Source organism: Cimex lectularius, unplaced genomic scaffold (assembly GCF_000648675.2).
Source record: "Cimex lectularius strain Harlan isolate CLEC.00 unplaced genomic scaffold, Clec_2.1 scaffold1, whole genome shotgun sequence".
In the NCBI taxonomy this organism is placed as follows: Eukaryota; Metazoa; Arthropoda; class Insecta; order Hemiptera; family Cimicidae; genus Cimex; species Cimex lectularius.
In genome coordinates, this window is record NW_019392813.1 from 3984088 (window position 1) to 4008142 (window position 24055).

The window sequence follows — 24055 nt, forward strand, 5'->3', positions numbered from 1 at the left end:
AAACAAAAAATAAAAACAAATTAAGGTTAGTAGTGTAACCACTTTACACTACTTTTTCAAATTATTTTCATATAAAAAGCGATGGGCTACGCTAGGATTCGAACCCAGAAGCACTATAGTGTCAGATGAGAGTCGGAAGCCCAACCCTCGGCCACAGCAGTCCCCATTAGTTACTTTTGTGTTTTTCCTAATGACAATCCAAAAGTAAATGATTTTGTTTCTTGTTGTTGTTGTTTTATTGTAAATATATCTTATTACTAAATAGGTAAAGGTTTTTCTAAATTTTACACTCCTCAAATTAAACATATCTCGAAAATTCACAACTACCGTTCTATTCAAATTTCTTATGTTTAAAACATCCACCATAGTTATGTTCACGTAGTCAACTAGAAAACTCGAATTTTAATCTCTGGAGACTTAAAAAGAACAATCGACAAGAATAGAAGAATATTTATTTAATTGTATAATTTATTTTAATTATAATGTAGTTTTTCACCACGACAAAACCCGCCCCATGTAGCTTTGAGGACCAAATAATTATTAACTAATCAGAATTTGGAAATTTTACCACACCCACCATACTCTCCGGATATTGATATTTCACCTTGTGACTACTATTTATTTTGGTCATTACAAAAGTTTTAAATGGTCAAAACTTGGAAAATTTTGAAAGCGTTCAAAATTTGCTGGACTCAAAAGAAGAGAAATTTTTATGCGATAGGAATTGACAAGATACCTGAAAGATGGCAAAAAGTAATAGCCAACAATGGACAATACATCTCTCGTTAAAAACACGCCAGGTAGGAAAAAATAAAAATATATACTGTAAAAAAAGTTATTATAGGTCTTGTCAAATCAATAGTTGTCGGTTGGGATGACGAATTAAGTCTCGAGGACCGAAGTCACGATAGCTCAGGTGGTAAAGAGAACCCGGGGTACTTCGGATATCGTTGGTTCGAATCCCGCTCGTTACACTAATTTTTCATCCCAACCGCCTTTGCATAAACATATGTACTTATCCCATGTTTATGTTGTTATGTTTTACCAACCTTAAAAACAGGTTAAGATGACTAATACGAATAAAACTATGTAACATAATACGATCTACCTGTATATTAGTACCAGACCCTTATATAAATGTAATCGCATATAATACTGTAGTAATGAAAAAATATTTACTTATTAAGTTACTTACAATTACACACTTCAATATTAAAATAAGGCCTTAAAGAGTTATTTTAAACGTAAAAGAAACTTTTCAGTGCACTTAAGATTTAGGAGAACTAGAGTGAGACTTGAAGTTAAGATGGTTGTCACTCGAGAAAGTGCTGTAGAGTGAGGTCCGGTCTCGCGATTTCGTTCGAAAGGTCCAATTGTAATTAGTCATTCTTTGTCATAGGAGAATTTAGATGTTAACTAAACAAAATTAACTTTTTATTATTCCAGTTATAATTAAATAGTAATGATTAATTCCATGGTATTTTTTGTCGTATTGAAAGTTGAATTTCTTTTGTTAACTGATCATTGATAAATATTTTTTAATATAAGCAGCTCGTATTCATATGGAAGATGTAAGTATAGCTTACAAAATCTTGCATGACACATTTCATAACATACATAACAATCCTAAGTTCTAAGTTATGTATATGTTGGAAACGCACGCAGCATTTTATTAAAAATAAGTCCATAATTCAATATTTTTATCATGGCTTTAGCATATAAAATAGTTTCTCCTCTTTTTACTACAGAGGAAACGTTGTATTGTTACATTTCAGTAACAAGTTCCGTGAATATACCTCGGTACCATCATACGCCGCACTTGTAACCGTATCATGTAGATATTATATATCTCTTTCGTTATTACGTGTTTCCTCGGGTCATGGCCCGATTCAAATTTATCTTGCAGTAGAAGGGAGCTTTCTGCATAAACCCAGTTTGTCCCGTGTGCAGCGCCTTCGAAGTGAATTTCCACAACCTGTTTCACTATCGGCCTACATTTTCCACTTCAAGATTTGATCCTTGGTTTTTCTCGCCGTGGAAATCTTTCCCGAATTTGTCTCCAACCATGACGAGAGCCTCAGGAAAAAAGATTATTAACTAATTAGTGACGGAATTTCACACTAATTTCATTCATTGCGAACTGCCATTCAACACATTTCTAACAGAAAAAAGCAATTTTTTAAAGTGTGAACGTACGTGTAAATTTTTAGTATGAATTATTTGAAATTGTACAAATAATCAAAACAGAGAAACTTAATCTAAATTTAAACAAAATACTGTTTACGGATTGTAACACGTTTCCATGGCGAATCTTATCCAAAAATATCAATAAATGCCGCTATAATCCATAACAAAACAATTTCCAAAATTAATTATATTAATTTATCTACTTTTTCCAGATCCTCCTCAAGATTAATCCCCATATTCAACTCCATAACGTCATCGACATATTCATTTCGCTTTAGATCCCTCCATTCTGCTGTTCAGTTTTTCTAGATGTCAGGCATTTGCCGAATTGTGGCGCCGTCCTTTTCAAATTAAAAATTACCCTTCTAAGGTGAGAACTGGCCCAGAATTTTCAGACATCAAGTCTACCAAGGCCGGCGTTCCCCAAGGGAGTATCCTAGGACCAATCCGCTATAGTTTCCGCTGATATTACTATACACCTTAACACCCACATCACATCTTGACCCTATCCTTGTAGGAAAAGCAACAAAGCAACACAAGATCATCTAGACCTCATTACCGACTGGTGCACTCGGTGGCTCATCAAGCTAAACAAACAAACGGGCTGGCACGTGAGTTCACAACTAGAAGAATTTCCTTATCACCAGTGTACATAAACAGTGAAGTAATCCCTCGATCCGAACAAATCCGCTTCCTGGGGTTCTACTTGGACAACTACGTCGCATCATCAACGCTCTATTCTACCTCCCTAACCAAACAATTCAGTTATAGCGGTCCGGTGGAGACACCGACGCTAAACGCTCCTCGCAGGAAGTGTATAAAAGGAAAAATAAAAACGACCATCCCTACGAAAGGGTAGTCACTTCAGTGTAGTACAGTCGTTTGTCCTGTTTGTTGAGAATTAAGAAGCTCGTCTACACCCCAAGGTACCGATGTTGCAACATCCATTCCAAAATTAATGTTAATTGTGCTCATGTTCATTTTTGTATAACATTTTGTAAACACTATGTAATAAAGGATGTTATTGCGTATTTAATTTTTTAATCTTAATCATTGTGATCTTGAATCTAAAACTACTTAATCGAAAGACGCAATACAGTAATTGTAAGAACTAGGCATCCCATTCGTGAGGATTACGATTCCACAACTTCTACTCCAAGCTCTCCTTCCGCATCAATCCATTAGCTAAGTAATGCTAGGCCTCTTCTCAACGTCCTATTCTAACGTTGTTAACCTCCGTGCCGCTGAAAAAGACAATGGCCTCATAACCTCCTGAAACTACCCTAAACCATTTTTTGACGGGGTCCGTCCTGATTTTGTGGGGCTACATAATAAAATGACGAGTAGGTAATAAATTATCTTTTCCGCAATAGGCTGAGATGGCTAAAGTCTTCCCTAAACGCTGAGAGTTCCAGCCATCGCCGGTCTCCTCTCCCCATCCCCGTGGTCTGACAGATTCCTGACAGATCTTTAATTGTTCACTACTAACACATGGTTAAACGTATACATTTTGTACAGAAAGTCAAAAACTTTTCATATGCGCCTGATTTGTTGAAAAGATATTTTATGTGCTGAAGAGGGGACAGACTACTTGGAAATTGTTTGTTAAGAATTTGATTATTTATATCATTTCTATTGGAACAAAGAAAACTATAAAATACTACAACCTACAACCAATCACGCTAGGCAAATAACAAAATTTACAGTCGAGTAAACCTTTCAAAGTAAATTACTACTTCCTACTACAATTTAATAACATATAAAGGTAAGAACACGTTTTCAACACGTTCAACACACATAATATCAAATATTAAAAATTTTTTATAAATACACTTAGATCTAAAACATCCATTTTCGGACTGATATATCTAATCAAAGTTGTCACAAACTAGCAGATGTTATTATCAGCAGAATTCCTACGAAAATGACCAGTTACGACCAATCGAGAACGCACTGGAGAATTGGCGACTGCAAAAACTCAAGCAATATCTATATTAATTGAGTCGTGATTCTTCCACATTGAACAAACCCCCAATTATTTTTCCTTATTTTCATTAAAGACTTGGTAAATTCACTGAGAGTAAAAAAAAAAGGGGACACCATTACTACTTTTAATTATCTTTTAGATAATCCTCCAATGTTTATCTTACAACAAGATTTAGTCTGTTTTAAAGGATGAGGTAAATAAAACACCCATAAAATATCCCATTTGTGTTTACTTACAATTGGATTTTGTGAAAAAATTGCAATAGTAATAAATTCAACCGTTCAAATTTTGTAATAAAATGCAACTTACGTAAAAAATTAAGTCGAAAGATGAGAAACACTCTGCTAAGTGGGAGGTTACAGTTACAATCCTTTAATAACCAAATAGTCAAGTGATAAATAACGTTTTAGTTTATAGTATGTATAATTTCAGGATAGGCCAACATTTTATTATTAACAAAGACGTTATCCTGCTTAGGGATCAACATGCGCCTCCAATCCAGTTAGTGTAACTCAATTTCAAGATGAGCCACGATTATTTCAGATAACTTCGAATGAACTGAGGTCATTTTGGTTAGAGAACAGACATCGTCATACTTTTTTTATAATCTTAACTACTTGACACTTATAATTTCTACAAAGATAACTCTTTAGATTTAACACAGTTTTAAACCTGTTGTCACTATACTCTAAATGCTTTGTTAAGAATTATAATGGTTGTAAAATAACAATATATAAAATCGAATTTTTTTAAATTTTTTCAGTATTAACAATTAATCAACAACTAATTTTCTAACTACCTAACACATTTAATTAGTAATTACATAAACAACTGGCAATTCTTTGAACAGATTGATGGCATAAGATCACCTTTAATTAGTATAAGAGGTGGGGTCCCCTAAGGATCTGTTCTTTGACCAATCTAATTAACATCTTTATAAACGACCTTTGCAAGCTAAAAACCACAGCTGAACTGGCTATCTGATGATGGCCTTTCTACAAGCTCTTACAGGGTTGATTCTATTTGCAGAAGATTATCAGTGACTAAATATTTTGAAAAACGGAAAATCAGATTTAATGATAAAAACTGAGGCTGTTTACTCGACGCAGACCGTACATTGTCAATCATGTCATAATAAATAACTCGCCAATACCATGGCCTAAAAATGGTAAATACCTTGTAATGGTGTGTATACAAGACTTAAGTTTAGTTGTCATGTTGATAAAAAATGCTCAAAAGCATGGATCATCTTAAGGAGTCTTTACCAGGTCTTTAATAAGCGTTCATATATGAACGGTCAAAATAAAAAAACTTATTTAGGAACTGTACATACGTCCATTAATAACTTATAGTGCTCCCATTTGGGGGAATATGACTAAAAAATGCTAAAATATGATAAAAAATGCTCAAAAGCATGGATCATCTTAAGGAGTCTTTACCAGGTCTTTAATAAGCGTTCATATATGAACGGTAAAAATAAAAAAAACTTATTTAGGAACTGTACGTACGTCCATTAATAACTGCTGCTCCCATTTGGGGAAATATGACTAAAACCAATTTTTTTAAACTCCACGTAATCCAAAATGTCGCTGTAAGAATTATTGGAGGGTTTCCACGTTGGACTCCGAGTCCGAGAGACTACATGATTGCTTGTGGTTTTTTTTGTTAACATAAATTTTTTTACCCACAAACTGATATGGAATTACTCGTACCGATTTGTATTAAAAAAAAAAAAAAATGACCTGTAAATATTGTAGTAGGAAGTCATAGTGAAATTTCACTTTCCCTACATTAAAAAATTAATGTATATATTATTGTGCACATGTACAAATAAAAATTTATTCTATTCTATTCTAGAGACTACATGTAAATGTAGCTTAAGAATCTATAGGGCACTTTTAAATTTGTATAATTCATGCATAAATAGCCCATTAGTACATATAAAAATTTTCTTACTTATTATAGGGAAGACTTTAACTACCTACTAAACCTACTAAACTATGTACTAAATACAAGCATATTTGACTTAAGCACATATTGTTTGACAAATTATTAATATGTGTTAAAGGAACCGTGTATCTGCCCATTTACCTGGTTTAACAAATTGCTGAGATAAATAATGTGAAAATAGATGTTAAGTCTTTGTCTGTTTGTTAATTTGTTGTATATAGCAAGTACTTGCATATTATTATTGCCTTATTTATTAATGCCATGTACCTACATTTAATAATGTCTTTAATAGCTTTATTGTTTTGTAATGCCTATATATTAACGTAAAATTATCCTTATATTTAATACACACTAGGTGAAAAAGGTACAATCATGCCCTGGAGCCAACTGAATACAATTATGTAAACAAATTACTGTGAATCAAAACTTATAAGCAATAAAATTCATGCTGAAGCTGCTAAACTTCATGATACATTAATTATCATACAACAATTTCGGGAACACATTTATGGAATTTTTTTATTATCGAATATTGTTAATTTATCGCACATTAAAATTTTGATTAAAACGAGTCTATCCCTATCTTTAAGGATTATGAACTATTTTTTACAGGAATGTGGCCCGAGGCATATGACACGCCTGAAAATAGCGAGACGGCCCTGGGCCACTGTTTTGACCGAAAAGTTTAGAAATCCAGTTTTTCGCCCAAAACCTTGGATACCTCACATAAAAACCTGACTTTCGTCCAAAATACAAACATAATTATTACAAAAACAAACGAATTGTTTTTCATTCCTTAAGGATAAAAAGGTCCTCGTTGAAAATAATATATACGGCTTAATCTATTTATTATGTAACTGTATGACTAAATCCGTCCGATCATATTTACGAATATTTAAACATTACGTAAATCTTTTGATGAATATTATGACCTGAATTCCAGTCTGGGTCCGCCTACTCTCGCTGTGCTTGGCTCACGAATTATCAATATGCTGATAAGTAATAACCATTCAAAAAACTTTTAGTTGTTTTCAATAGTTCTGTAAAAAATGTTATCTATTATTATTATATATATTATTATTATAATTTTTAAGGGCGTTTTAACGGCTTATTATATATATTATAAATATTTTAAAGAATGTCAGTTTGTTTTTTGTCGGATAAAATTAAGTAGGGCTTTACACTAACCCTCTTTCCAGAACAAAAGCAAAAATAAATAAATTCTTTGAATTTTAGTTTGGTCGGCTCTGTTGTTCATGTTAAATAAACAAAAAATTCAGATATTTTTATAATCATCAACAACAACACCTGGCAAAACCTATATACCTATTTCTGGTCTCATATGCCCTGTCAAATATTGGAGAAAATTAAACATTTTACCAGGACATAAAAGATAGGGGAACGAGGAGACGGATAAATTGGTCAAAGAAAGTTTCGCCAGGATATCTATCAGCCCTGAACCGTTTCTGGCAAATTGACATAAACGGAAATATCAATCGGACAATGGGTCTTCTGGTCTTCCGAGCTATGGAAATGTTTCACAAAGGCATGCAAAAAACGTTCATTAAAGAACCATCTAAGAAAATGCCATTTACCGTTTCTGAATAAAAGTTGGGAAAGAAGAGTCAACTGCTTTGTACAGCGCGTCGTACTCAGTTCGATACATGGGCAGGGCATCTGAACATTTTATAGGCTTATAATCTTTTTGTTAACATTACAAAAAACTATCAATAAGTAGTGGTCTGTTTTCTTGGACCAACGTACATCAAACTTTGTAAGTAAGAGTAAGGAGGAGCCGCACAAAATTCTAAAAAACATTAAAATAAATGAGATGATTATAACGGTACGTGACAACATGAGAGAAAACTCGACTTTGACAAACCCTTCCAAGTGGACATAGATAACAGAGATCTTTGGAAGAAAGGTAGCCCAGGTTTCAGGAAGGGATCCTAATATTGTACACAGATGATGAAACATAGAACAGGGAAGGATAAAAGGCCGAACTAAGGTATAGTACAAGCGCCTTGGATTAACAACAATTTTGGAATAACAATTTTCCCAGCGAGGTTCATGCAATACAGCTCTTTGTACAGGCGTTAATAAAGAAAAATATGAAAGGTGCACCGATTTAGACACTCTCAGACAGTCAAGCAGCTATAAAGGCGCTAAATGCGTACGCTTACAACTCCAAACTTTCTGGGAGTGCTTGAATTGCCTAATGACTCTGGGAAAACAAAACAAGATTTCCTTAAAGCAGGTTGCTGAACACGAACGCATATAAGGAAATGAACAGGCTGATCAATTTGCCAAAAAAGGGCAACCCTCTCACCCATGGGACCAGAACCACAACTAATTACTCGAGAGTATGTGCTTAAGTTGGAACTGACAAAATCGCTTGAGATAGACACTGGAAAAGAGGACGAGGAATGAGGCAAGCTAAGAAATGTATAAATCTCTCAAAAAAGGAGACAAATGAACGCCACTCTTTCAGCAGGCAGGATTTCAGGAAAACCATGGGCCTCTATGCTGCTCTCTTAACTAACAACTAAAGAAGATGAGCAGAGACATGACTCTGTCAGGAGGAACCAGAGACATCAAAGCATTAGCAGCATCCTTTATGAATGTGAAGCATTAGCCTACAGTCATTTTTGTAAGGCAATTTTCACACCAAATCGGTGGGCTAAAAGGCACCAAGGAAAGTGCTTAGTTATATCGAAAAAATTGCACTTTCCAAAGTATGGCTATAATTATCTATAATGTATATAATAGATTTATTTAGGATCTACATAAGGAAAGGATTATAATTTCCCCAGCCTCAAAATAATAATAATATTTTTTTTTAAAACAACAGAGTAAGCTTAATTTGTAAGACATATTTGATTCTCTTGCTATAATTTTTAAAACGAATTTATCTTAATGAAATCTTCTCCTAAGATCTAAGGGTAGTTCGAGAAATTCTGTTAGTACTTCGTCAAATGGAACGGATCCTAAAAATATCTGTTCCTTATATGACTTTTTATTGAATTTAAAAATTACGGATTTTATTAATATTATTATTATATATGCTCCAGTAAGTTAGCCGGTGTTGAATATTTCAAAACAATAAGCCTCGTCTTTGGCATCCATTTCAAAGGGAAGCCAAATAAAAGCCAAGGGGGCGGAAAAAACGATAAAAACTGGCCAAGTGACCCGCAGAGAATATAAAACGGAGAAGAAACAATAAGTTTTCACCCCTAATAAATTTAATAGACCGAGGACTTAGATAGGGGGCCGGGAGTTTTAAGATCCTCATGCTATCTATGGTTCATTATGAAAAGCAAATACCGGTACGTTGTCGATAATATAGTTTATATATGACATTTGTAAAGGTGTGACATTTACTTTTATGCCCCATCTGACCTTAAAGCTGGTAAACTTTGGGAAACTTTTTTTTCTTTAATATTCACAATGTGTTTTTTGATAATAAACGATATTTAAGGCTGTTTTCTATTAATTCCATGTAAAAGCTAACTCCATAGTTTTAATTTTAAAGCTAATTTACTAAATCAACTGATACTTATATAGCGAAATGTCATAGGAAGTCTCTTTATAATAATGATGATGGTATGTGTTTAAAGAAGAAATAAAGAACACTTAATAAAATCTAGCTTAGTTGAACGAAAATAATCTGTTTCGTTAAGGCAAAATAAATTCAAAAATTCACTCACCTTATAAAATTTAATAGGTAAAACTCGACAAAGTCCCATGGAGAAGTCACGTTTGCTTTAACGGCGACAGTAGGAAAAAGGTTTTAAAAAACCGAGATTTACACCGCTAGTTTCTTTTACACATGGACGGTCTTCCGAAGAAACTATTCACCAGGAGGGATATATAATTTCACAATCCCTTTTCGTTGGAAGTAACGTGAAAAGAAGAAGGGATTTAGTCCAGGTTTTACTAGGGAATTATCGATTATTTAGTAGAGCCTCTCGGGAAACTCAGCCCCCAGACCACCCCCGAACCGCCCAGAACCACCCCTCCACCCAGTTACGAAACTATCCTTTATCCTCGTGTTTACTTGACAAGATTTCGGCCTGTGGTGTCAAAAAAAATTTCAAATCTACAGACTGTTTCTGTTTACACGATGATAAACATTACTCGGTTATTAGAATAAACTTTATACAGTACATATAATGAATATACTGAATATGAATAAAAAATGACTGTTTTAAGAGTTAACATTAAAATAGCACATAGCAAACTATATCATATACTTTTACGGTTGTCATCTGTATCTTAACTGTTCTATTTAAAATTGCTCTATATTTTAAAATTTTAAGTGGATAAAAGCCTATATAAAAACTTTCTTACTGTAGGAAAATCCAATCTATTTTTGTTATTTCGTCGTATCTTAATAGAACATTGGGACTTTCTGGTGTGAAATAGATCGTTTTTAGATTTAAGAACTACTTTACATGCTCTGACCGTTGAACTAAGTTGAGGATGTGAATGAAAATAATTACATAGAGAAAGAAAATCAGTAGTTTTTACTTTTCAAAATATACCGAATGTTTATTCCCGCAAGAAAGAGGTCTGAAGGAGCAAGTGCTGGATTATAGACTGTAGGGTTGATGCGGGAAGTTCGATTTCATCAATTGCGGAAAGTTTGCCCTTTGTATGTCTGGAAATAGGCGGGGAGAGGTGGAAACAAAGCTTACTTGCTATTCATCAAAACCGGGTATCTCTTCTCCAAAAGCTATTGTATAAGGTGACAGATACAATAGTATTCAAACTGACAAAACTTCTTGAAATAGACTGCGTACTGAACTGCCATACCTCCTATAGGGCCCGAACTATTCTGAGAGACTGTCTTAAAAATAAGAATAGAATGCAAGTTTCTCACTAGTCACAGGGAATCAATGGATGATTTGAAAGGAAAATTCGAATGCATATAAAAAGAAACCGGTACGTAATAGACATCTAAATGGGGTACGAGTCTACCCAGGCATTTAACCCCTTGGGTCTTGGTCACCCGCCCTGTGTAATATATAATACATAATAGACATCTAAAATTGAACTCAATTAGTACAAATATGTAGATTTTGGAAAACAGAAGAGACGCCAATGTTCACTATCAGACTTCGGACTACACCTCAGCAAAGATTTTTGAAGCTAAAATATCACCCCTAGTAACTATGGCAAAGTATTTTAAAGCATAAAGAATTGGGGTATACGATTGTACTGTTAGTTCAAAATTCACCTTTAAGGCAGTACATCTGAATTCCACATTATGACCCTAATTCTCCTGGTCAGCTGGTTCCTACAGACTCATTTATCTTCTAATTTTGTCAAATTAGTCCTTTGATGAAAAAAGATTTTTATGTTTATAGTAACGATAATTTTGTGCCTAACATTTCTTGGGGGTGAATGTGTTTATTAGCGTGAATGTATTAAGAGGGTTGGTGGTGGAATATGTGTAGAGGTGATGAAGGAATACTGAGTACTCAACCATCCTAACTGAGTACATGGTTTTAAAAAAATGCATTTAAGGTTGAGTAGGTTTGGATTTAAGAACTGATTGCTTGGAGGCTGAAATAACCTAGATGTAGATAGCCATGGAACCCAACCAACCTCGTCGGCTGGACATATAAGTCGATTCATATATACCAACACGTAGCGTGACCAGGAAGTAATGTGGCAAACGACACAGACACAGGTTTTCACACAACAACAACTCATTACAGACGGCGACAGACAAACCAGAAAGTTCAATGCAAACCTATCTACAATACTTTCTTTAGGCAAGCAAGTTTAAAAACTTTTCGATTGAAGAATTAGCTGAGATGGTAATTTTACTTGAAGAAGAAGAAGAAGGAAAAAAATTAGATTGTGTGGAATATAGTAAAAAAAGGAAAAGAAGATTTGCTTAATCCAATGAATTTAAAAAGAACGAGAATTCGTCACGCTCTACAAAGAGATAGTAGATGATGAAGACAGATTTTTTTAAATACTTGAGAATAGTCACTTATGCCATAGCAGCAGCTCAGCAAATATATTTTATACTAAGCGTGCCAATACTACAGACGGTCAGACATGCACTGACACAGTTTAAATATTTTTTACGGCAATAATGCCCATTGCTGGCGGGTGTCTGTTTGCACACATTCCGCTCAATTCTGAAGTGAATACTCATATAGATAATATATGTATCATTTTTTGTGTCTTAGCCGGTACGTGCTGGACACGCTGCGTGTAGATGTATGGATCGATCTTACACCGAGGTCTGACCCCAAACTGCCAACGTCCGAGGTGGGTGATTTTCCAGACCTGCCGGTAATTTATTGAAAATTAGAAAAGTTGGGAATACCGGTGGACTGCGATAAGTGATAGGCCTCAATTCTGCACAACTGTTGAAAGGCTACATGTCGGTATTGAACCCAACCACTCGTCTACTAACCTGGATAGAATGACCAGGATGATCGGTCCAAACAGGTTCATCGTTTCTCAGAACTCAACAATATTTCAAACCCTTGAAACTTATAAAAAAAACTGTTTTCATAGTCATTTTTTCCAGTATAGTAAGCTGAACCACTGCCCGGTGATAGGATAGGTGATTGTGCCATAATGGATCTGTCTTCGCTTGGATTTAATGGTTCCAAGTAACAATCGGCTTGATTGTACTTAAAATTGTGGCATTATTGAATAATAGGGGGTGATGAAAACGAGACCGTTTCTGTTCATCCTGATCTGCCAATTTGCCGAATAATGGAGAGAACTGCTTATAGGAAAAACAAGATGCAAATAGTATACAAATTGTGACCGAACAACGCCTATATTTCTACCTATTACAAACTACTCCACGCCAATAACCTTAAAAACAAAACTCGTATTCTAAAAAAATTGATTTCTACAACAGTTTTCCGTTTTATTTCAACAAATTTGGCGGAAAGATAGAAGTTGGGGGGAAACTTTGAGAAGTTCAAACTCCTGACACTTGCGAAGTTTCAACTTACGATTTCCGTGCTTGCTGCTGTGTAAATAAAGTCCTCAAGATTAAAGAAAGTAACTAAGTTCAGTTATCGGTTTAAACAACTGATTACAACTATTCTAAGATATAACTATTATTATTATTATTATTATTATTCTTTCCGGTTATACAATTGTTTATTAAAGTAAACTAATTTTCTCGTTTTAAGTACATATTTGATTATATATTGGTCAAACGAAAAGAGGAAATAACATCAGAATGCTTATAAAAACCACCAAATATTGGGAAATACAAGGTAGTATTATTTGTTTTCTTGGGATCTCACGACAATAAAGTAATAAAAGGGAGTGTATAACTGTCTGGACGTTCAGAAAATATATACTACAGATGTATACTACAATAAATAAAAAAAAGACTAATTTTTACCGTGTACCGTATAATTTAAATTCATTATTTAACCTTTTTATGGTATAAATTTTAGTTTATTTGTTGTTGATCCTTTGTAATTATTTTCTCTTTTCTCTGAGGGAAGAGTGGTAAAGTGTGTAAGCTAAGATTGAAAAAACTATCTTAAAAGCCTTTCCCGAATTTAGAAAAATAGCTAGTGAATAAATTCAAGCTGTAAAGATAAACAGCTACTTAAAAGAACCATTAGAAGTATAATAATTTTGAGCAGAGTAGCTGATTCTTTTAAATCATAATAATAAGTCTTTAAAAGGGCGGAAAATGACCTTAACCGTTAAAACGCCCTTTAAAATAATTCTCTTAAAGCGGGCTCATAGCATAAGTACAAATAATTTTCCGTTATAAATTAACAAGGCAAATTATGGTTTGTGTTTTAAAGCGTTAAAATCAACTTCAAAAACATTTTTTGATTAATTTATTAGATTTATTACTAATTAGATTAATAGTGTTTTGATAATATGATGTTTTTTCGAAAATCGTCATACATAACTATCGTAGTCCGCCTATTCCTGCCAGTCAGATGCGTTTTTTATTCAACTAACTGCCCTCCCTCCTTTTCAAAATTAACTGATTATATAAAACTTTTTCTTACATTTTTTCTTTTAAAATATTCTATTTGACGAATTGTAGTTTCTAAAATACTGGGAGGATAGGTCGATATTTTATGTATGTAGTCGGGAACACTAGACGATTTAAAAGAATTCCTCCAACTAATTAATTATTTACGCACTAATATAAATTTTACATTGAAAATAAATAGATATGTTTATTTAAACTGAAAACTGTCCATAATAAACAACCTAATCGAAATAGATGTATATAGAAAACCCAAAACTTACTCATGACACCAGCAGATTCTTTTCACCCATGGACCCAAAAAGCTGCTGGTTTCATTTGCCTCATATACTGTATGTAAAAACTCCCATTAACACCTGCAAAATCCACAATAACCCCAAGGAATACCGAGTACTCTGGGGTAGTGTGAATGTAATTTATTAGTGTGAATGGAAGGGCATAACCACGAGGGATATCGAGTACCCTTGGTTAATGTGAACACTTACCAGACTATCATGTTTTTATCTTGTTTCTGTGTATTGTGTTTGATTTTTGTTTATTTTATCAACAACTGACGAGGCCCTGAGGTATAGAGAGGTTAGCAGTAGTACAAAAAAAAGGGAGATTTGGTTACCGTCGTACCATAAAATATCGTAACCCCACTGGAGAAACAGCAAAAGAATTTAGTTAAAAACGCGAGAAATGTAATCTTCATTACATCACACTTGGCAATCTTCAGTGGTAGGTCTGTGAGTTGTTTTTACATACATGTCCATTTCCTATGTTTGTTGAACTGGCATTCTTTGATCGGAAACCAAAATGCAGGTTGACCTTCAAAAACTCTCAAAATTTAAATAACTTTGTACAGCAACAAAAATCCATTGTATTTTAAAATTAAAAAACCCTTAATCTAAATGCATACAAAAAGGACAGACACGAGAAAAAAAACACTGACATTAACTGGCACATTTACACTCAGGCTGAAATAATATTTAATGGTTGTCTGTGCCAACCCAGACCCCAACATTCTTCACATTCTCTCTACTTTTAGATTATGAAGAAATAAATATAGTTATACTTAAAAATAAAATTAGTTTATTACATATTGCATTGTATATTTATTACCAACAACTTACTAGTTGTGACTGACTGGTTGTCATGTGTTCACCCATTATACAGGCTGATATTAACATTTTTTAACATCTACCTATCGTGCAATAGTTTTTCCCTTCCAAAACTTATAATGTTTATAATATTATAAGTTTAATAATATAACAAATCTCAGTGTAATGTACCTTTTACCTTATCCCCCAATCCTACTTGACAGACCAGTATTGCCATAACTGTAAGGAACATTCCTTTCTTCTTACATTACGGTAAAATATATAGTCCCCTTGATCCTTATTACAATGCTAACATTCCCCAAGCACAATCATCTCCACGTTTGATGGCATGGCTATCCTGTCACTCTAACCTCATTGTAAGCTCCTATCTGCAAAGTTAATAAGTCCATTAGAAGACTAGTGAATCGAAGTGAACAATAGAGACATTTGGAAGATAGGTGGCCCCCAAGTTTCAAGGTAGGGTCCAAATATGGTACACAGATGAAACAAGGAAGGAGTAGGCGTAGGGGTAAAAGGGCCAAACTTCACCCTAGCAAAACCCCTTGGACTAACCCCAACAATTTCCCAAGCTGAGGACCTGGCAATACAACTCTGAGCGTGTTAATAAAGAAACATTTGAAAAATGCCTAGATAAACATTCTCTCAGACAGTCAGGCAGTCATAAAGGCACTAAATGTGTATGCTTTCAACTCCAAACTTGTCTGGGAGTGCCTAAATTGCCAAATGATTCTGGGCTAAGAAAACGAAATTAACTTAAAGCACGTTCCTGGATATGAAGGCATAGAAGGAAATGAACAGGCTGACCAATTAGCCAAAAAAAGGGGCAACCCTCTCACCCATGGGTCCAGAACCTCAACTATGTACTCGGGGGTGAGTACTTATGTTGGAACTGGAAAGGTGGATTGAGCAAGAAAAACTCAAACCTTGGGCAAACACTCTAGGTATGAGGCACGCTAAGAGATGATTTGTAAATCTCTCAAAAAAGTAAAACGAAATAACTCCTCTTTTTCTCTCTCTCTCTCTCTCTCTCTCTCTCTCTCTCTCTCTCTCTCTCTCTCTCACTCACTCTCTCCTGGCAGGATTTGAGGAGTATTGTATACCTCTATACCGGCCATCTTCTTTAAACTATCACCTTAGAAAGATGGGCAAGGCTGTCAACATGCCAGCTCTGTCAGAAGGCATCTGTGATCGGCACATATCCTTTGCAAATGTAAAGCGTTGGCCTGTTTACGGTACAGCCCCTTCACCAGGACATTTTTCATACCCAAGGAGATCCATGAAAAGGCACCAAGGAAAGTGCTCAGTTTTAAAATGAGCACACTTTCCATGTTATAAAGTTGTAGGAGTTCCACAATAAACCTGTTTAGGTCGCAGTGAAAGAAAGAATTGTCTTCTGCATCAATCTCCCCCCTCCCTCCAAAAAAAAACACTACATACCCTCCTCTACAGACCCATCAGCCTTCTTCCTGTGATGTACAAAATCCTTAAAAGACTCCATTTAAAGAGTCCTTTCATCATATTGAGTGCCAGTGTGGGTTCCAGGAGCAGTGGTGGCCATAGTGTACGATGGGAGAAAATTTGTAACAAATATATTTGCAACACATATTTTTATGTCTCATGGATTAGGGCTACTGTCACAATCAATTGACCACAACCCTAATCCATGAGACTTTTATAGAGTAAAAGCAGGGTGATCGCATAGAAAATACGATGTACTTTTCTACGTACAGATTATACATAAATTATTTATATTACACAGAATACGTAAGTCTTAATTTTCACATGGACACGATATATTTATTAATATTGACTTACGTTTTGTTTTTCATAATATTAAGTATGTCAAACATTTTTGATTTGCATAATAGCTTGTTTAACAAATGGGAGTGGTTTGTTTCTCAATAAAACAGACAAGTCTGAAGTAATAATTTTATTTCATACTTTTTTTCTTGTAAACAAATAAGTCACATTTTTATATTTTGTACTATCGATTAAATACCTTTAAATGCTAATATTAACTTCCAGGTGGCAGTTTTTATTTCTATTTCATTAGTTTTATATATGACCTTGAATCAGGCAAAAAAGAAACCGATTTAACATACAAAATATAAATTTTGTCTAGTTGTTATCAAAAAAATTTTACAATAGGACCAAACAACTTCATTTGTAAATTATTGCACAGTATATTTAATTAAAACATTCACTATATTTTAAAGATACGATGAAGAAAATACAACACTTGAAAAAACAACATAAAAAGTAACCTGATTTTTTTTTCACATTCAAAATAAAATTCAGTCCAATCGTTTGTTTGGCAATCATTAGTTGTTTTTTTAAATAGAGCTGAAATAAATTGCCAAATGAGATCAATAGAAAAATATTTTAAAACAAAAAATTAAAGCTCATCTAATATAACAAATTTTCTTTTTCACAGAGTCGACACGTCATTATAATACAACACACATCTCAGTTATTTTAAGTTTATATTTTCAATTAGATAAGATAGATATAATAAATGACTACACACTCTACATTACAGAGATTACGGGTGTTTCATGTGATATCTTTATTTTTGTTATCACAATAGAATTTTAATAAGTATACTTTCTGTTCATAATAAAAAAACTTTCAATATCACATGAGCGACAATATGAACTATGGGGACATCAAAGGACTAAGTCCATTAAGAAATGCATCTCTGAAGAAAAAGAAGGCAATTCCATTTGCTATAAAAATCTCAACAAAAATTTCTTTTCTAATCCAAAATCAATTGACTTTTAAAATTATTCAGTAGAAAATTACCTAAAACGAGACTGTTGATTTAAACAGGGTAATCAGACATAAAACAAAATCGGGAAATAAACATAAACTTGGGGATTTATGACCAGCATGAATGCTCCCGTATTTTCCTGGAATTTCAAATATGAAAATTACAAAAGAATATCACAGAAAAAAAAAAGCAACAACCTTTCTTTTTAATAAAATGCCAACCTTTCCTTCATCTAAAATCTAATTTACTTATATTGAAATTGAGCTTACAAAATCATTCCAAATCACAAACAATCCTTAAACCCTAAGAAACATAAATTATAAGTTAATAACGGATGAAAAATATTTTTTTCCTTTGAAAAAAGAGGAACAAAGTTGGATTTTTTTTTTTAGATTAACACACATAAAAATTGCAAGTGGCACATTTTAATAAGTGATTGTGGAAAATGTGCATATCACAACAACAAACAGTTTTTTTTTTTGTCAAAGTTTCAAAAAGTAATAAATATTCTTTCTGTTTATCCAAACAAAACAAAAACATCTCTAACATTATCATTATTGAGCTATAATAATAATAAAGATAATAATTATTACAACTGAAGCCAAAAACAGTATCAATACTGTACAAAGTCTTAATGAAAACAAATATCAAGGGGAGGGGGAAATTTCATCTAAAAAAAAGATAAGTTGCTATTCTATTAGATTAAACATTATACTTTTTCAAATTGTTTACTTCATTGTTTCGTTGATTCATGCAAATATTCAGATAAACAAATGGAATATGCACTTTTTGAATGCTTTATTCCTTGAAGTTTACATTAGATATTCAAGACATCACAAAATTTGTTGTTTAATACTTTAAACTTTTTTCCATTTTTGTCCCTTCTTTACGCTCAAAGGTCAATTTTTTATCAAATACCTGAGTAATAAATTTAATTTTTAATCAATTAATACTGTTAAAAAAGATGTTTCACATCAAAGTACACGTTAAATTTCATCAACAATTAAAATTTTTAGAGAATCGAGTTTATGAATACAGTGATACGTCTTAATAAATCTTTTTTTTTCACTCGTTACTATTAAGCTCCTTAATTAAATATTAAAAATATGTAATTTAAGCATAAAATTTAGAATAGTTAATGTTTCATCTGATATAAAAATTAGACTTAATTTAGTTAAATTATATGTATTATTAAATGAACTGGAGCAACAACCCTGAAATTTGTATAAAAAGGAATTAAAAAAAAAAAAAAAAATCAAATGGAAGGAACCGAAATTTAACGAACGCCCTCAACTTGCTACCTTTTCTTTTTGATTTTTTTCTTATAACCTTTTCCAAACCATCCAGGGTTAGTAGGAACTTTTTTCCCAGGCTCTGTGCTAGATGTCGGTTCAGTATTGTCATCATCAGAATCGCAACAGTAGCAGACAGGGCCACTAGGCGGGAGTTTTGTTTCTCTTTTCAAGTAAAAGAGACAGATTGGGGCACCGTAAACGTCCATGCAAAAATCACACTCGGTTTTGGGTTTTGTCAAATCGAGTGGTTCTTCGTAAATCTTGTTGTAATATTCAACATTTGTCTCCTTTAAAATCTTTTTCGCTATTTCCTGATAGACTTTATCGAATATATCAACCTGAACTGAAAAACCTTCGGATACCTCCATTGATTGGCTAGGGACCTCCAATTCCGGTTCCGTTTTACATTCCCCGTTTGGAACTATTGTAATTTCATTGCTGAACGGGCGCCAAATATCTTTTTCTTTCTTAATGTCGGATACGATCTTCTCAATTTTGTTCTCATTTATCGGCTCGAACTGCATATTCTCATCAGTTGGCTCAGACTTTACCTCTGGACTGACTAGCATTTGGGTCGATGTGGTATGTTCCTCCAGCTCGTGAAGGAGTGTTGCATGTGTGAATATTGGATCCAGTTTCCGATCGTACTTTGGGACGGGTATACCTAAATACTCCATTGTGATACGCATCACGTCATCACATTTACCTTTAAAAAGAAAGACAAAATTAAAATTATAATTTTTTTAATTGATCTAGAAATGAAAACAGTGAGTTGTACACTCACTACTGACAGATTATGTACAAATAAATTAACATTATATTTACCATTTATTTTTAGAGAAGCTTGGTCATCTTTAGGAGTCCACTGGAGATTTACAATGTAGAGTTGTGGACGTTTTTTAACAGGTTTATCCATACCCCATAACCAAGGGTATTTCTTTAATACTTTAAGGCTTGAACCAATACAGAGTATCATGTCCGCTTGCTTCGCCGCTTGACAAGCACCAGACCAATTGATAGGCCACGCCAGGCTGCCCCGTTCCCCAAAATGGACAATTGTATCCTTCAATGGCTGGCAGCACTGGGAACACCTACGGGCTGTGTGGTGGGCATACCGAGCCGTATGCTGGGTCACGTCGAATGACCTCCACACCTGTATGTTGCAGTCATTGCACACTTCAAGGTTCATATTTCCATGGACCTCGGAGAGCACTCTCCTGGGCAGGCCACTCCTTAGATGGAGCCCATCACAGTTCTGTGACACGACATACTTGAGAAGCCCCCTCCGGAACATAGCAAATAATGCCATGTGGGCTAATGTCGGCTCAGCTACTGACAAATCATGGTTCCTGGATAGACAAAAAAAAATATTCCAGAATGACTATCCTAACACAATACACTTCATAGTACATTGTACAAAGTGTAGTACATACAAGAAAAAGTAAAAATAATAATTAATAAATAGAATCTCTCCCTGGGAACAAGAAATCTTAAATACCTGTAGTTTGATTATTACCAATTATTTTCGTTTGCCTACTCTCACTGATTTGGTTTGTCGTACACATTTTGCCTCTCCAGCAATGAAGATGGCGAAATGCCAAAATGCATCCGATAGACCAAACCAGAGAAGACAGGCAGAGCAAAATGATCCGTATTGCTCAAACTGTAGGTTCATCAACCTGAAGGACACATGGAAAAATCTTCCAATCTAAGAATCTAATTAGGTTTTAAATTGAAGAATGTTCCAATTGAACAAACGATAGTAGGAAGAAATTTAGGCTTTTAATAGTGATATGGTACTACGCAGTGAAATGTACATCTCAAAACACTGTAGTCTGCAGGTTATATAAAGGCTCAGAAGAAATGGTTAAAGTAAAAAATGACTGATTTATCACAGGACTTAATAGAATTGGCAAAGAGACATGTTATCTGGTTTTTTATTGTCACCTGACCCCTGTCAATTTGTTGTGAAAGGCACCTTAGTCTAGTTAATTTCTGCACCCTCAAAGCAAAATTGGGAAAGTCTATGTAATAAAAGAGGCTTGCTGTTTGTGACAAAACACGATAAGCTAATGTCAAATTATAATTTTTTTAAATAATAACTGTATCTGTAAATTTTGGATTGGTTAGTAATGAAAGGTATGTAGGGACGATTTTAACGTCCCCCGAAGGCGGGAGAGGGTCAACGACCTTAAAATAAAAACAACAAATTTAAACTGTACAGTGACTGACCCGATGTCTTTCCCCTGCTGTAGCCTGGTCCAAATGCCGTTGCTGCCCCTGTAGTCTGGTATACTGGCCGCCGTGCTGACCCCGGCCCCGCTGTAAACGACCAGATGCTGAGACTTCTGTATCGCCTCGGCGAGCTTTCGACACTTCTCCTTGAGGACGGATTCGCCGTCTTCGAACTCTTCCGCCCTCGCCTGCAGCTTTTTGCGCTTTTCCAACCTGGAAAAACATCACCGACGTCGATTGGTCGTGGCCCAAATTTTACGTTAAACTCCGACTCACTTGAGATTCACGAGCTTGACGATATCCGAGCATTTCGACAACAATTCCTTCTCCTCGTCTGTCCTTTGGTCTTCCGGTTTTTGCAGTATTTTCGCGACCTGGAACAGTACAGAGAAAACTGTAGTGTTTCAACAAGACCGAATTCGTTTAAAACTTTCACTTTTTTATGGGTATTGTTACTGTACCTTGAGATGTGTCTTGTCCTTCTCTTTTTTAACGGAAAATGAGACGTTAAGGGACGCTTTCCTCCTGAGACCGCTCGGGATTATCGAGCCCTCATCACCCATAATACTACAAACGACCCGTTTCGAATTATTATCCTCTTTTCGAAAACTCTTCTCCGAGTCTAATTAATCTCGTCTTTCCTCATTTCGACCTTTTTTCCCTCAGAGTAGACGGAAGACAGAATTTGTTTCACAGCCCGAACGGTACACACTTGGGTAGGCAAACAAACGAGTTGCAAACATCCAGGACAAAATAAAACAACACTGTTCTCTCTCTCTCTCGTCTAGTGCGTGACGGGCATGCACCCTCGCCCCAGGGCCTTCTTTTTTACATTTTACCTTTCAATTGCCGGCAGCCCTTAAACAGGCTACCTCAAGGGTGCCTATAGTTTGATTTGTTATATAAATTTATATAGTTTTCTTTTGCACCAGGCAATTTGGTCCAATTGTATAAAAAAAATAAAATAAAAAACATTTGTAATTGTAAGTACATCGGGTTCGAATGCGGAGCCGCTGGATTTGAACTCGGGACCTTTACCTTATAGCGATGAGCGCCGTGTCAAAGCCTAAACCGTTGTGCCCCCCCTTTATAATTATATGTAAAAATGAAATTAAAAATTATTATTTAAACTAATTAAATTATTAAGACCTTTTTTTTTTTTGCATTTATTTATAATTTAATACAATAAGTTCTTCAAATAAAAGTGCATGATTAAGGCACAGTAAGCCGAATCATTGTACATTTGAACAATTCTTGAAAATGAAAAAAAAGGTCTAAAAATAATAAAAATTTGCGGTTTTTTTTACAAAAAAAAAAAATTATACATCCATAAAAAGGAAAAAAGGGTGGACAACAAAACGAAAAAAAAGAAATTTTAAATTAAAAAACAATCCATATTTCAGGATTTAATTTTAAATTATTATATAAAAATGAAAATATTATTTAAACTAGTTAAATTATTAATCGTCTTTTTTTATTTTTTGCATTTATTTATAATTTAGTACAATTATTTCCTGAAATAAAATACATGATTATGGCATAGTATGCACAAAAGTGGTGCATTTGAAAAATTCTTTGAATTGACAAAAGAAGGTATAAAAATAACAAAAAATCTGTTCTTTTTTTTACAAAAAAAATTGAAAATTAAACATTCATAAAAAGGAAGGAAAACTTTAAAAGGAAGGACAACAAAAACTAAGAAAGGAATATTTCAATAAAAAAAATAATAATAACATAGTCCATATTTTCAAGTTTTACTTAAACATTGTTACGTAAAAATGAAAAAGAAATATGTATTATTATTTGATCTAATTAAATTAAAACAATCTATATTTTATTTAATGTTTTGTATTTATTTATAATTTAGAACAACTTAATGCTTAATTATTAAAAGAACTTTTAAAAAATCCTTAGAAATAACAAAAATTAAACATTCCATAAAAATTATATGGAAAAAAATGACTATCAACTTTAATCTTTTGGTTTTCAAATTTTTGAATGGCTATGTTGAGATTGTTACAAGAAGTTAAAAAGAAAATCAAAATAATAATATTTTAATTTAAAATAAACGATATATTGCTATAAATTAATAATTTAATTAATTATATAAATAATAATATGGCTGATTACTTGAAATACAATCCTATATTAAATAATGGAGCAGCGACAGCTAGATCACAAAGATATTTACAATTGTACAGATGACAGAGTGGGGGAAAATTTATATTTGAGTTTTTCGTTTCAGTTGATACAATCAATACTGTTGGAATGGAATCTTCCAAAACAAATAAAAATCCTTTTTCTCAGATTACGGGGATGTTTATTTATTTAATTTTCATTAAACAATTTTAATTAATTAATTGTTAAGTGTATGTAGGAAGAGGGAGCATGACAGATGTGTATCTGGTGTATTGATTAATATATTTTTTTCCCAGCGACTCGGCGGGGATGCGGCATCGCCCAGCCAGCCACCTCCCCCCTCGAGTGTGGAGCGGGGCACGCATCCGTCCTTTTGTTGTT

At 33.9% G+C, this 24055-nt stretch overlaps 1 protein-coding gene and 1 long non-coding RNA gene across 2 annotated transcripts; one reads left to right on the forward strand and one right to left on the reverse strand.

Moving 5' to 3' along the window:
• The first annotated feature begins 1857 nt into the window (after window positions 1-1857).
• Window positions 1858-3218, forward strand: LOC112127385. Its single transcript, XR_002910548.1, has 2 exons — window positions 1858-2192; window positions 2400-3218. It is a non-coding gene; the product is annotated as an uncharacterized LOC112127385 (long non-coding RNA).
• Window positions 3219-17457: 14239 nt separating this feature from the next.
• On the reverse strand, window positions 17458-22363 carry LOC106664597 (NAD-dependent protein deacetylase sirtuin-7). The gene is made up of 5 exons (XM_014390477.2): window positions 21997-22363; window positions 21812-21909; window positions 21533-21748; window positions 20126-20649; window positions 17458-20006 (listed from the first exon to the last, which is right to left on the reverse strand). The coding sequence occupies exons 1-5, from the start codon at window positions 22096-22098 to the stop codon at window positions 19303-19305; spliced, it is 1644 nt and encodes a 547-aa protein (XP_014245963.1). The 5' UTR covers window positions 22099-22363; the 3' UTR covers window positions 17458-19302.
• Window positions 22364-24055: the final 1692 nt, after the last annotated feature.